Source organism: Aythya fuligula, chromosome 7, assembly GCF_009819795.1.
Source record: "Aythya fuligula isolate bAytFul2 chromosome 7, bAytFul2.pri, whole genome shotgun sequence".
In the NCBI taxonomy this organism is placed as follows: Eukaryota; Metazoa; Chordata; class Aves; order Anseriformes; family Anatidae; genus Aythya; species Aythya fuligula.
The window spans coordinates 22,747,768-22,764,137 of NC_045565.1; the positions used below are offsets into that span (position 1 = coordinate 22,747,768).

Sequence of the window (16,370 nt, forward strand, 5' to 3'; positions counted from 1 at the left end):
CCAGACCCTGTCTTCTGAGAACTTCACATTTTCCATCTGGATCATGAATAAATACACTGAACAGCATCAAGTCACCAGGAACAGGTCAGATAGAAGTCTGTTTATATCACTGTCCTGTCTTTGATAGAAATCAAGAAAAGATTTGTAGATATAAAAGCTACAGCAAAAAGCCCTGCAGTTAATGTGTGTGAGGCATGAAGAATTACTTTTTACCTCTTCGAAACTCCAAACTAATAATTTGTTGCCTCCTCAATCCTATACCATGTAAAACCTAAAAAAAATAACCTTCCCTATTCACTTTTAAGTGTGTTTCAGGAAAAAACTCTAAAACTCCCGTAGCTATTCATCATTCCTCATACACAAGCTGTTCCATGGTTCTGCACATTTATGGCCCCTTTTCTGTACCTTGTCTTGTAATGCTATACCTTTTTTGACATAGAAGAACCAGAACTGTACACAGCATCCAAGATGCAGATGCATCACCGTGCACTGACACAGTGGGAACAAGATGTTTTGTTTTGTTACTTGTGTTGACTACTGCTGAGCTGTCAGAAAACAAGCATCTAGTTTAAAGTCAACCAATGCATGAGTAAAGTTAAAATGTTCTACGTGCCCTTTTTTACTTAGCATTTATTAATACTGACATTTTTCTCAATTTTATCAGGCATCTTCTCAATCACAGAAACTCACTGAAGAATAGAAGAAAAAGAGTAGATAGCTAATGTAGTATTCACATGCTCCAGACATCCATTCATATTCTCATCCTCCCCTCCAGCCTCATTTATTACTCTGTTAAGTACAGGCAAACTAACCTTAATAAATCATTTGTTTAGTGATCAATACATCTTTTTCTGCAGAAAAATCTCTATTACAGTGCAAAAATACCCCCTCGCCTCCCCAAAATAAAATAAAATAATATAATAATAATAATTGAAGATTTTCAGGCTCAAAGTGAGTCACTTTGGGCTGGGGAAACCTTGAAGTGAGGGCAAGTCCTATAGCATCCTCTGTGACTTCAGGATAGCCTTCAACTCTGACTCATCTTCAACTCTGTCAGCAATGCACACTTTTGTCCAGAGAGGCAGAAATTGGTGGGCGGAGCAGATCCATCTGTGATGATTGGGCAGGATGTTCTCCATGAGACCTGTAAATCTTCAAACCATTCACACAGATCAATACAGGGAAGAAGTGATTAGAGTTTTTATGTATTTCACTCTTCCACAAGAAGCGTCAATCCAGCTGAAGAATTATAGGTATATTATTGTCTTAGTCTAATTATCTCCCCTTTTGTGGGGAGTCTGGCAAACACTAGGCCCTCTGAATGATCAACAGAGGCAAAGACTCTCCTAGCAAGGCCCAGGAACAGGAATTCCCTGACAGCCAGTTCCTGAAAGATGTTTCCCATAATTTACAAGTTTAAACAAACAACAAAAACATAAATGAAGTAGTCCTCCGTATGGCAGGAAATCAGGAAAATGGTGCAGAATGAAGTAACAACTAAAAGGACAAAGCATAGCTTTAGGTCCAGAAACATGGATGAAAAACAGGTTTAGTGGCTAACCTACACAAAACAACAGACTATAGAATCATAAAATATCCTGAGTTGGAAGGGACCTACACAAGAATCATTCAGTCCAGGGACCCACAAGGATCATCGACTTCAGCTCCCGTTGAGAGTATTAGTTTCAGGCATGTCCCCAGACAGAGAGATAAATAGAAAAACTATCTCAAGAAAGCAGGCATCCAAAAATACTTCATCTAGATCTGCTAAGAATTGTTATTAATAATAATTAATAATTATTATTAAAATCAGATTATCAATATTTTTAAATGTTTTCTTACCCCACCCCACCTAGTCCAAAAGCTGAGCCACTAAACTTTTAATTTTTCCACTTCTGTTTTCTTTTAACCATTCCCTTCCATGCATACACTGATAACTCAATCTCTAAGTAACAAATCTACTAAATCATTATCATCATGGCTTAGAGCTGTGATCTGAATCATACATAGAAAAAGAAAATGAAGATTTAACACAAGCGAAGTAGCAACCAGCAAGAACCAATATGCTGCAACCTTTCTGCACAAGAAAATTGCTAACATCAATAGCATTAAAAAAAAGATTTTAGCAGAGGAGAAAAATGATTAAAAAAAATAAAAAAGAGCGAGAGAGAGAGAGAGAGAGAGACCAATCAAACAGTGCTCTGTGACTTTTAAAGTCATCTACCTGATCCAAAGCCTTTTTTTTTCCCCCCACAGGCATGCTGTTATGGCAATAGTTATTCTCTCAATCATACTTTCTACCCCCTTTCCTTTCCATAGCACCAATAACTAAACAAACCACAAAATATTGGCCTTAATGTACACGTAAAAGTGAAGATACATTTATTATTCAGGAATACAGAGGGAAGCAGGAAAATCTATCAACCTGCCAAGAGAAAACTAGGCCAGCCAATGAGAAAGCTAACTTTAAGATTTTGTTCATTTTTCATTAATAAGTAGGGAGAGAGCTCCCTTTTTCTTTCTAGAAGACCAAAGTACTTCCTCATGAATTGCACTAAATGCAATGCCTTTGCTTGAAAATAAATAAATAAAATAAGATAATTTTTAAGAAGTTTTATCATTGCTCTCTTTTCACAAAGTTAAACAAATTCTATTTACATACATGAAAGAATAATATTAATAGCATAAAATTTAGTTTTTGAAATTCCATCACTTCTTGCCTTTCAGCTTCCTTGCCTAACAGTGATTAATGATAATAAGAGAAAGGTAAAAGGACAACTAGAAAAACACCAAGACGAACTCTCCTCTTAAGCACAAAATACAGCCCAATTTCCTGAATTTGAAATTTCCTGAATTTGAAATTTGAATCAGCTCTGGCTGAAACAAATTACTAAGAAAGAGTTTTGAACTCTTGAAACTCAGACATAAACAGAAGGAGACTATTCCTTATCGACACACAGTTAGGCTGCAGTACCTCTCGCCACAGGATGCAGAGCTGGAAAGGGTTTTGGGGCGGGATGGACAGGGCTGTAGAAGAGCAATCCACTTTGGTAAATTAAATACACAGGAACTACAACTCTTAGATGGGCTGGAGACTAGAATATCCTTGTGAGAAATATCTGCTACTCTACCACAGACTCCTGATTCTAAATGCTATTGGATACAGGCTGTTGGTCTACATGGCCGTATGGTCTCATCCAGGACAGCCACTTGCTTATTTTTATCAAAGATTCAGACTGTAAATTAAAAGCTTGGAATCATAAATATTTTTTATGTTCACATATGATGTTTTTATAGATTCCAAAACTGAAAAATTAGGTAAAACAGCAGAGCAGCTAGTAAGAAAAGATGGAAAGCCCTACTACTCCAGTTCTTCAGCCTACAAGAAGCTTTATTAGCTATGCCAATTTCAAAAACAAAACACCAACCAGCTGAAAAGGCTTATACACTACCTATTCATATGGAACCACATACTCAACATATAATTCAATACCACCATTTTGACAGCCAGTTTTACAAAAGAAAAAACAAACACAACTAGTGCTATTTAATAAACGATTACTTGAGGGATTTTATTTGTTTAAAATAACTGTTCTACCTCAGCTAAAGTAAATGCTTTATTTTTTTTTTTTTCAATTTAATCTTTAAATGTGTAAAATTGTTATGAAAATCACCTTATGGACTAATTCACTAATAGGCTATTTATTAAATTTAAAAACAAATTAATTAATAAGAATTGTTTTAGGAAGAATAGTTAATAGTTAAACAGATTTATAATCAATAAACATGAAGCAGTAACTTGATTTGCTGTAAATTCAGAAGATTGAAATTTATTACATTAATTTAGCTTTTATAGATTTTTTTGGTTTGAGAATTTACATTGTTGACTCTTAACATTGTTAAATAAAATGCAAAAGCAAGTAATATTGCAGAAAGTGAAGAGAATTTTGAATTGTACAATAAACGATTGTGTGTTTTTTTTTCCCCTCACAATTTAATGTGAGAAATTCCAATATTCATCCTTTTCTCTTTTCTGCAAATCTCATTTTTTATTTTTCTGATTAAACTAAAGGCATTATCTCTAGAATATCTGCTATAGCTTCATGAGGATTGGCAAGGATAAATGTGGCATGTAAGTGTTTATTTTACACAAGCAGCAATTGGCATTCATTTAATACATACTTTAAATCATACTAATAAATAAAATAAATACCAAACATCTATGACTAAGGTCACACCATTTCCTGATATTTATATCTCAAATCATAGAATCATTAAGGTTGGAAAAGACCTCCAAGATCATCTGGTCCAACTGTCTCCCTGCCACCAATATCACCCACTAAACCATGTCCCTAAGTACCACATCCAACCTTTCCTTAAACACTGCCAGGAACAGTGACTCCAACACTTCCCTGGGCAACCTGTTTCAATGTTATCTACTTTTTCTGAGAAAAAAATTCTCCTAATTTCCAACCTGAAATGTTGTAGTCCTCCACTCTTCCTCAGATATACCAAAACAGGTCCTCAAATCCTAAAAACTTAATGTGACACTATTAACGTCTGTAACTAAAGAAATCAGAAGAAAACAAAGTAAATCATGACCACATGAATGAATGAATGAATAAATAAATAAATAGATAGATAAATAACCCTTACACATGGCTTACAAGCTGCACTGGATAGACTTAGGTTCTTACCCAAAGTTAAACGCACCATTAAATCAATAAATTAATAAATGTACGGAACTTCCCTCTGGAAGATTCCTGTATGATATAACCAATGGAAAGTGCAGATTAACTTTCCAAGAGCTTATTGTTATACAGAATACAGAGAAATATATATAAATATATAGAAATGTAGAATACAGAGGGGAAAACTGCAGAAATTATTCTTGCATTCACCAGTAGTTTAACAGGTACCTGAATATGTGGTGTTGTAACGCCCACAGATTGACTTTATTTTCTAAGCACTATGTAATCCAATTCTGTTAGCAATCACTGTATCATATTTTGAAGAATTACTCAAAGCATAATATGACAAAACTCTACCCCTTCCCATCTACATATAATTACCTTGCTATAGATGAGGGAATATATCTCATCAGGGTCTCTTGTAATAAATAAATCTAATGATGAGAGGTTGGTACATACAATTCACAAAATGTGTGCATAACATGAAAATAAGTCTTATAATGATGACACTCGTTGCTGATAGAATAGCATGTACTGTTTTATTGCAATGGAAAGCATGTTTCTTTTGTATGACTTACTTAACAGAGCAATGCTAGTCAGAGACCAGGACCAGCAATGTAACTTGCAGGAACGACCACATGTTACTGAGCAATGAAAGCTTGTTCTTTTTGACCATGTTACCTTTCCCACATCCCATTTGTAACGTGGATGGGAAATCACAGCTTTTGCAAAATTAGTATAGATTTGTCAGCTATTGTTGAGAACAGTTCATTAACTTGATCTAATTTAAGATGGAGCTATATAATAAACTTACATTGTGAATAATACTAGGCATATCACAGGAGAAAGGAATGCTGTCCCTTAAGCTTAGATTTGCCTAGACATTGAAAAGTTTAGTTTTTTGGCTCAAGAACTGCAACAAGACTAATAGCACATGTCAAAAATTCATCTTTATCACTGCAATTACTTGTGTTATATACATTTCACAGTTTTGGAAGGATGGTTGCAATATTGTTTGAATGTTGTCAGAAAGGGTAGAGAAAACTAGAAATTACACTTTTCCTCTTCCCTCATGAACATTACACAATCCTGGGGATGTAAAACAAACCTGGCCATCATGACTTTTCGTTCCTACCATCAGTAGTGGATCAGTGTAAAATCACTGCTTGACACAAGAACATTCAGACTTCTCTATGCTGCTCGCTGCAGTTCTGATGATAAACTCTTTAAGGAGGCAGAACTAAACATTTTTCTTTTTTGAAAGTTGTGTAATAGGATCAACTCCATCTGCCTGGCACCAATTCCAGGCACTGCTGAACTCCAGGACTTAAGTCAGATCCCTCTGAGGACCAATATCCTCACTCATTTCAGTTTCACTCAGCAAGTTCAGAAGAAAAGAATAAAATGAGTCGAGGGCCAAAGATGATGAGGGAAGATGTAATGGAGGAGTTTAGAAGAAACTGGAAAGTCATGAAAGACTAGAGAAGTGTCTGAGACTGTGAGCTGGAAGCAGCAGCACACACCAGTGAAAGTGCAGAAGCTGGCAGAGAAATGGATACACATGGGAAAGTAAGAACGAAGCACGTCAGAGGACCAAGACCAGAGCTGACCAAGAAGGAGGCAGATTTTTTTTTTATTATCATTTAATTTTTGAGATGCATTTGTAGCAAGAGAAAGTTTGTGGTACACGTGAGGCTTGAACAAAAATAAGATACAGGTAAGAAAGAAAATGGGGAGAAATATCAACATAAGAGCAGTAATAATAAAAGTAAAGTGCAGAATTACAAGGCTCTGAAACTAGTAGCAGATGGCTCCACACACAGAGGATGACCCATGGAAGACAAAGAGAATTAAGCATTTTCCTTAGCATGCCATACTACCCTGATAGAATACATGTTAACAAGGAAATACACTGATACTTAGGAGTGCTGGTAAATTTGATTCCTCAAAATTGGTAATGTCTGTTGTGTTTTTTTTTTTTTTGTTTGTTTGTTTAAATGTTAGTAAGTTTCCTGTTGTGCCAGGTTGTTAGCACATTCCTTTAGAGGAAGCTTTCCTAACATTTCAATATGCATCCTCTTAAATATCTGTTAGTCACTGTACTGAGAAAGTTCTGAACAAACAGATTATGCTTTTCTTCCACCCCTCCACTCTCACAGAAATTGATACCACGCATGATAATTTGAAATGCAGATATCCAAGTAACAGTTGCCAGGGAACTAATAATATATTGCAAAGTAAAGTGTTCAATTCTTTTCTTAAATTAATGTTTTTCTCCAAATTTTCCGGGCCTGATCTGATTACTACTACTTTTAACTTTATTTTCCATTCTAAGATTTAGTTCTTTCTTTTCTCAAATTACAGTACACTTAAACCTTTACTGTCCCAGTGTATACTTTTATCTATAAAACATGCACTAATGCACTCTCTGGGATAATCTATGCCATAACATAAAAAGAAGGACTTTATGAGGAGACATCATCTTGATTGTTATTAGAAGGAAGAAATCACAGTAATTCTTCAATAAACTAGGAAAATCAAAATTGTACATAATTTGGAATTTGAAGGCCTTGACTGATCAGGTTACTCAAAACCATAATGATACCTTAATAACACAGAAAATTGTTTAACCTTAATTTTGTGTTCTACAAAGTCTACAGTATACACACGGAAAATGTATGCCAGTGCCTTTATACCTTCATAAGTTTTGATGAATAGTCGTTTCAAAAGACAGCCATTTACAAAAGGACCTAAACCTTAAAATACAAGTGTAGAAGAATTTGCTTACTTATGCATAGCTATCAGCAAATTTGAATTCTATATGATCTAGGAATAAATCTCAGTTTTTTGCACAGATTTATAGGTCTATGAATGTAAATAGCCATAAACCACTGTGTATTTACTTTATTGGCAGAACAGTTTATACATTTGACATAGTGCTGTTGAGATAAGATTATATCCAACTAAAAACAGAAAAGAAACTATCAACAAGGCTGTAAGACTATAATAAAAAATGCAAAAGCAGAGTTTTTGTAATGACTAAATATACCTTCAGAGTACTCTCAAATCAGTCCCAGACATGAAAACACAGTTGGAAATGATTTTAAAAGAAGGGTGAAGAATGGCATGTTGCCACAAAAATAAACCAAGCCTGAACTTTTTCTGTGTTACACAATTTACAAAGTAAATGGAAAATATATTATTTTAAATGTAATATTTTTTGCCAATTGAGATTTGGGAAGTCTAGAATCAGACAATAAATTTGTGATTGATCAGCATTAATCACCGCTGATTAGAGAAACACACACCCAACCTTTTCCTCCTTTTGTACACATTTGAAGCTGTGATGGTTTTCTACATCCTATCAGGAAGATGGAAAAGGAGGAAGCTTAGAAATCAATAGGCAGTTTTTCCTCAAAATCAGAAAAGCACAAATAGAGATTTCTGAAAACACGCACAGATGTTATTAAAGTAGAGAAATTCAAGCTGACTGAAACTTCTGACTTTCATGTACATGAAGGAAGTGTGTAAGCTTCATGTGTGTGTGTATGCATGCACACATAGACACAGGTATATGTTTCCTACTGGATATTACAGCCAAATTCCTGTCTCATTGAAGACACTCTGCTCTTTAACTTCCAGATGATATCAGCTCTCTATTATAAAAACAGGACAAAAGACAGTAGCAAGGAAAGCAGGAGTGGATTACGTGGAGTATGGCTGAATACAACAGCTGCAAAATTTGTTATGACAGAAGGCCCCAAGTAAGGGGCCTATGTTACTCTGGCTACTTCTGCCCAGAAAGCTGCTGGGTCTGTATTGAAGGCAAAGAAAAAAATGGACTTCTAGAGTCACAGGTGTGTTAACCAGACCCTTTTGTTGTATAGCATCAAACAGTCAAAAAAAAAAAAAAAAAAAAAAAAAAAAGTGATTTTAAACCTCTGAAAGATGCAGAAAAAGGAGAATGTATATAAATATGAAACATTGTAAGCTTCATTTTAATAACATTTTTCAGACCCTTTCCTTCTGGCTATAAAGAGCTGTTTTAAGAGCTTTTTCGCCTTCTTCACCTCTCTCCCTACCACATCCCTCCCACATCTTTGCTTCACCTCACCTAACCTCTTATGATGCTGCCAGGGTATTTGGTAGTGGACAAGGAAAGAAAAATATATTTTAAGGAAATATTTCAGTATGTCTTCCTTAAAATAAAAATAACAAAAATTGCTACATTCTCAAATTTAAAGAACAGTCCATTTTAAGGGCTGACCCTTGGTCTCAAAGGGCAGCAGCTTGCACAACTTTGTATAGTGGGAAATTCCACATACTCATATCATCTTCTCCCTGGCCACTGCAAGATGATAATACCTATGGTTCAGAAACAAATTTCTGTTGCACGTATATCTTCTAATCATTAAAACTAAATAGTTATTTAATGACTATCAGGATTACCTAAAAAAAAAAAAAAAAAAAAAAAAAAAAGGCAGTATCTTATACTAAAGCTCTTCCTGCTTATGGCAAACAAGCTCAACAAGCTCAGTAGATAACCAACTGACAAATTCTATGATATCATAAAACCCCAACTTCATTTAGGACTTCTTAATAGGTATCAGATATACATATATGATAAAATTTCTTTCCACGTGTATTACTATCTTCCTGTTTATCTCATTGGTTTACTTTTATCTCTGGAATTAAACTCAGTGTAAGATACTGCAAATTCCCTAGTATGCAGGAAGGACTTGGTTTCTATGAAATTAATGAAACATTTGATACAGTGAAACAACTTTACCTGTTTCCAAAAATTCTCACCTCACTCTCTTCCACAAACTGCTTTCATCAGAGAAAATTACCTTGAGAACTTAAAAACACAAGGACACATGGCTTTTTTTTTTTAATTTATGACATTTGCAGATTAATAAATAGGGAAAGAAACTTTAGCATGATTAATATAACTTTAAAAAGTTAATGTAATAACTGTTAAATAAGTTTTTATGGTATTTTGGAGATTATTTGTAAAGTTTTATTAAAAGAATCTTTTCGTGCTCCTCTCATGTTAAAATTTCCATTAATGCCAATGGATCAGTTTCATCAACAGGAAATCATAATTTGGTCAGAGTACTGCACAGTATTGACACACAAACAAGAGAATTCAGGTGTACCCACCCTCTTATCAGAAATAACATGAAGAAAAATATCTTCGGTTATGGTATTTTCTGGCCACCCTAGCCAAATACCTTGAAATATCAAGGGAATTCAGACTTCTGTCTAAAAACTTTTCTCTACTGTTTTTCACTTCTCTTTGTTTTGCCTTCCCCTACCATTTCTCTCAGCTCTTCCAAGTCTTCTGTGTCAGTTTGCTTTATGACAGGGATGTCTTTCACAAACTGCAAACTGCTTTTTTTATTTTTATTTTTATTTTTATTTTTTTTAAGAGCTTTTGGAGAAAGCATGTATAAATATGTATACATACATCAATAATGGAGCAGGAAACCTGGTTTTTATTCCTTTTTTTTTTTTTTTTCCTGCCACTTTGAGTGAACACAGGAAGCTAACTAAGGTGAAAATGTCTGTGAAAATCTTTACAATGAGAAATATCCTACAGTTTTTAAGAACCCAAATACTTAGAAATCAGGAACACTACATGAAACCTCATACTAATAAAGAAAAAAAAAAAAAAAAAAAGTGAGATTTAAGATGTGGAGATAAAGCTACTGAATAATATTTTTTTGTTCATCCTTACCTCAATTCTTGCTTTGTTTGTTTTGGCTAGCTCGTTGTCTAAACTCTTTGGGACATTAAAAAAAAAAAAAAAAAGGCATATTTTTTACAGTTACATGCTTATATAAATATAAAAAATATAAAATTATATGCTTATAAATCATATTGATATATGCTAAACTGAACTAATATTGAACTGTAAAAGGCAAGACTGGACATGAAAAATATACAGTAATATAATAAATTAGAATAAATGCCAGTAGATATGACATAAATGAATGTGACATAAAAGTAATTTGGGGGCAGAGGAAAGCAGGGAGAATGCTGCTTTCAGAAGACTGGGTAATATTTGTGAAGGGCTTTCAAGATGAAAACCTCTACGTACATTTTATGACTATGGATTTCCACTGGAGTCATGTAGCCTCAGTCTCAAATTGATAATCTGAGGACTTTGAGACCACTTTTGATTCACAATCAAAATAAGTGCATTGACATAAAAATAGGAAAATTCATATATGATGAGTTGCTATGACCATACACTGCTTTAAGTGTTCTTCATTTCTACAATGATGTTTAAAACAACTTACCCAGGTGCATGCATAGGCAAAATTTGTAAAAATAACACCTTCACATATGTTAACCTTCCTTTAGAATTAAGAGGGAGGACAAAAAAATAATGCTGCTATTATAATCTGACAACATTTATATCTAAGTATATTCTGTCCAGAGATGTAATGATCTGTGAATTTCTAAGAACTGGAATGATAAACTTCTTGACACCACTTAAGAGAAAAAAAAATATTAAAAAAAGTACAGATAGTAATTAACCTACAGACATACTGTCCAGTTTATGTGGAATAATTCAGAACAGAACCTAATTACTAATTCCTGAAATTTCAAATTGTAGGACTTCTTCTTTGTAAAAAGTGGCTAATCCATTTTTACTGTCTTATTCTGTATAACCCAAATTTCAGCAAGTCAGTCAAAAGTTTAACAACTGAAATTTCCATTAATGCAGAAGAGAAAAAACTTGCAAGTTATTTTTTTCTCTGTTGTTACACTTCAACAATCCAATCACACAATTTAAAATAATAATTTGTAAAGTATTGATTCAATATAAGAATTCCCATGTATTCAGCCATAAAATTTAGACTGAGAAAGCTGTATTATCATGAAGGGGTATGATTCTTCCTTGTCATGTCTACATGTCCATGCTTACTGAGAGTGATGTGGGGAGTGCTGCTTGCATAATTTCATGACTCAATAGCGGTACTCTCAATGGGAAAAAAAAAAATCCCTTCCTTCTCCCCCACCATGATAAAAAAGGCACAGAAATTTATGTTGCAAATCAATAACGGCTAGAATTGCTTTCAACAAAATACATGCAAATACTTTGTGGAGCTACTGTTGCTTTTTTGTTTGTTTGTTTTTTTGATCCAAATCGAACACTTGAATCCCATCTCCAAAGTAAAATACTGAATAAAGACAGTAAAACAGTAACTCCAAAACTAGGTTCTTCACGTTGTGGTTGCTTTTTGTTGTTTTGTTTGTTTGTTTTTCTTTCTTTTAATATAAAATAAAGGGGATGGAAGAGTTCATATATCAGCTTATATTTTGATTTTATTTCTAGTGTCATACATAGTATTGGGAGCATTTGGACAGTACTGAATGGCTGCAGTATTCATCTGACTTCAAAGAAACTATAACATCATACACTGGAAATAATTGGTCCAAACCTGTCAAGAATAAGCATTTCTTCTGTGACTTCACACTAGCTTATGTTAAGTCAAATCATTGCCTACCAAATTCCAGAAGTACTTTCAGTAGCAATACTTTTAGTGCATACGTGCCATAGAGCCTGAATCGTCAAACTCAGCCAAGGTCCATGGTCAGTTAGTTGGAAAAAAAAAAAATCATTAAACTAACAAATTGTAACTTCTTAAAATTTGCTGGTAAGCAACATTACCTAGCAAGTAAATGAAAAGTTACAGACCTAGAACTTCATCTCTTAATGGCTCAAGAGATGCAAAGGTACCCCCTCTGTCATCTTTGCAGAGCAATTAAGTTGGGCTTCAATCTTTCCTTCTGAAAGGAAATTGCACGTGAGAAACAGCATCCCTACATGAGAAATATGAATATGATTTAATCTGACAAAAAAAATCCCCAAAACTGTTCGTTACATTGTTTCATCAAATTGTAACTGCATCTGAACATGCGTTCCTTTATTCACCTCTATATTTCTTAATTTTTAAAGCAAGCCAAAAGGTTATGCTCCGTATGTTAAAACTCTCTTTCTCTCTGTGGGCCCATAAAACTGAATGAAAACAGGCAGTGTCTACTGCAATATTCACTTTTGTCTAATTCTTCATGCAGCTACAAAAACAAATGTACTAGCACTAGTGTTTGAGCTTTTTATCATTATTTTCTGCAGCTGGCCAAATCTCACAAGTGTAATTTAATTCATCAAAAACAGTTTCTCCTGGAAAATTTTTGACACATTCAATCAACTTGTCATCTGTATGTTCCAACTACTGAAAGTTATTACATCCCTAACTCAGATTTTAACATTTTTCCTTTTTACCTTCAAGATTTAGCAATAAATTTACCTTATGGGAAGGAAGGAAAGAAAAAAACAAACAAACAAACAAACAAAAAAACACAGTAAGAGAAAATGGATCAGTTTAGGTGATACATGGTACTGTATTTGTATTTATTTTCAACATAGTGAATATATACTTCTGTTGATCTTACGGTCAGCAGAATTTATCTACTAGTACTTACCTAGTCAAAGGAAAAGTTTCTTAAAAAAAAAAAATCTGAATAAAACTCTGTAAATCAATGTTTAAGAACAATAGCCTTTGAAGATATGCTGAGTTTAAGAGTTCCTACAGAACTTTAACAAATGGAAAAAAAAAAATAGTTTGTGTCTGTCCAAGAAGTTGACATTTTATACCCTTTTGGGAGGCAAAAACTATATAGCCAGTTATATAAATTACAAAAGTACCAGCAAATTTACCACCTAGGTTAAGAGTTATACTAATGTAATAAAATCATTCTAAAACAGTCTATTAAAATTTATCAGGAAGTGTAGTTATTATATCTTGTATATTAACAAGTAAGACCTTCCCAGATGAATAATCAGCATACAGCTAATCAGCATCAAGTCACTCAACTGTTATAGCTGAAACTGAACTGAAGCATACACAGCACATCTGTACATTTACAAGCACGAGCTCCACAGATGTTATAAATTACTATCTTTACCAGTTGTCTCCTAAAAGTGTTGACTTAAAGAAAATGCAGTGAACAGTAGAGATGTTCACAGCAGGAATTGTCAACAGAACTAAATTCAGCAGTAAAAGATCTGTTGAATATGTGCATGATCTAAAGGGTAAATGTCACAGAGCTATTACTGCTTGGGTCCATTATAGGGACATTACTTTCACCTATGACTGGTGATACAAATTCTACTAGTTGACTAAACATATATATCATTTATTCAAGTTTACCTATGTGCAACAGGCAACAAAACATCTTAACCTATTTCCAAAACACATGGAGAGAAAAAAAAAAAAAAAAAAAGAAAAAGAAAAAAAAAAAAAAAGAGAGAATTCAAACTCCAAAGCGCTAGTCATTTTTAGCAAAGTCAGAACAGTATTGGAGATTTAGTCTTTTCAAATAGTTGGACAAAAACTCTTATTAAAAAAGGAGACGTCAAATTCCAAACTTTATTTAGAGGAGAGAAGGGGGAATACCAGTTAATGACACACAACTCCAGCAGGCAGTTCGTCATTATCGCTACCATTCATTGCCCCATTCAGTTTGCTACCATTCAGTTTGCGCCCATCCCGTAGCCAGCAGAAAGGTGCACCAGTGAGCTCCATCAGTTCAGCTAGCACTGAATTTTTCCAAACCACCACACAGAGCAGCATGCAATTTACATCAGGGTAAGCCCAGCTTTCCCAGCTCGACCAAAAGGCCAGCAAGAGTTTCCAAACTGAGGAAGAAGAAGAAAAAAAAAAAAAAAAGAAAAAAAAAAAAAAGCTCACGTACTTTTTAAAAGCCGGCCCAGGGTTATATTATAATCCGCTGGGAGCGGCTTTCCCGGCTCCTGCGGCAGCGCTTGGGCACGGCCGCGCCACGGGGTCCCCCCCGATCCCCAAGGATGCGCGCCGGCTCCCCAGAGCCCCGCGCCCCTTCCTCCGGGGCGCTCCCGCGGGGGGTACTGGGGGCCGTACTCACAGGGACACGGTGCGGTTGGGCAGCACGGCGGGCTGCAAAGTTTCCACCAAGTCGCCTCCGCTGCAGACCACTTTGATGCGGAGCGCCGGGCGGCCGGGCCCCTTGGCTCTCTCGGCAGCGCAGAGGCAGCGGTCCACGATGAGGTCGGGGCAGTTCCTGCTGCCCCCGCAGAGCCCCCCCAGCACGGCGGCCAGCAGGCAGAGGCAGAGGCGGCGGCAGAGCCCCCGCATGCTGAGCCAGCGAGCGAACCGCCAGCAGCCGCGCCGCGCATGGCACGCTCCCCTCCGCGCCGCTCCGCGCTCCAGCCACGCTCCCCTCCACGCCTCCTGCGCCCACCCCGCCCCGCCTCGCCGCGCCTCTCCGCTCCGAGGGACCCCCCCTTCCTCCTCCTCCGAGGAGCCGCCGTTCCTTTCCTGCCGCAGCCCGTGTAGCCGCGGCGCTGGGCGGACCCCGCGGACTCCCCCCCGGCGGCCGGAGCCGCCCCCGCGCCCCGCAGCGGGTGACCGGCAAGAACCCCAAGGAAGGGGGCAGATGCTCCGGGTGCGGGCTACACCCAGGGCAGGCACCAGTTGGGACGTCGGGAGGTGAAGAAATTACGGGGAGGGGTTGGGATGCTGGTGTTGGAAATACCCGGTTTTGCCTGCACGGCCCTTTAGCATCGTGTGCGCAAAGCGGGGCTCATACCTATATTGGTGGGAAAGGAATGTCAGGCTGTGGACAAAGGTCAGCACAGACCAAGAGGCATCACAGGGCTCCAGCCACCTCCATCGAGGTGGCTCCACGCAGTTATCCCAGGTCAAACATCTCGGATAACGCTGTGGGCACCACCTACAGCAGCAGTGTGATTGGTGGTCAAGAGTTGATCTGCCATCCAGGTCAATGAGCAGCTTGATTTTCTGCTTGGATTTGTGGGTTTCTGGTACTCCATGGCTTTGGAGATTCTGATGGTATTTTACATCATACAGACAGTAATTCTTAGTGTGGATGTTTACTATCAACTGGTAGCTACCCTGTTTTTTGGTTGTTTGTTTCTGAAAGTGAACAAAAAATCCAATTTGTAGCAAGCACTTCCATTTTTAATGGGCTTTTACAGCAGGAGCATGTTCCCTGCCTTGTCTTGCTCAAGGGGGACTCACAACGCACATTTTCATTGCAGGATCTAGGCCAAAGTCCACCACGGCTGTAAAGCTGTTTTAAGAAGTTACTAGTTTTTAAAACAATATTATACTATAGTCCCTAAGGGGAGATTTGTCTTGCCCATTTACAATGCCTCTTATTGCTGTGTTTTAATACCTAATTGGAGCCTTTAGGCGCTAAGTTTATTAATAAGTGATAGAAGGATTAGTGCTCTTGTGAAATTCCAGGAACATTCTCAGGAACAATCTTCTTTTCTGTACAGTTGTTGATTTAAAAAATCATTAATATTACAACTTCTGCTCTTTTATTTTTAAAAGCAAAGTTGTGTAAGGCTTACTGACAGACTGCAAAATGGATGGTGTTATGTGAGACCACTCAGCATTGTAACAGTTACATGCTGTTCTTCCTTATGATAAAGAAAACCTATATAGCATTTCAATTTGCAAATACTTTTTTCAGCTTTCAAATATTCTCTCACCTATTCTCTCCACTTGTGAAAGCACAAGTGGAGAATACCTATTTATGGAAACATAGCATGAATTTCATTTGGTGTTAACCTTACTAAGGAGTGGAAATTTGCAG

At 36.5% G+C, this 16,370-nt stretch overlaps 1 protein-coding gene across 2 annotated transcripts in view; it reads right to left on the reverse strand.

Moving 5' to 3' along the window:
• Window positions 1-14,890, reverse strand: part of ADGRA1 (adhesion G protein-coupled receptor A1) — a 275,807-nt gene extending 260,917 nt beyond the window's left edge. The window contains exon 1 of one of the 2 annotated variants that reach the window (XM_032190930.1): window positions 14,652-14,890. In XM_032190930.1, coding sequence (XP_032046821.1) covers window positions 14,652-14,881 — 230 coding nt within the window. In that variant the 5' untranslated portion in view covers window positions 14,882-14,890. The remainder of the gene's footprint in view (window positions 1-14,651) is intronic. The other variant, XM_032190931.1, reaches the window with a different exon arrangement.
• Between the last annotated feature and the right edge of the window lie 1,480 nt (window positions 14,891-16,370).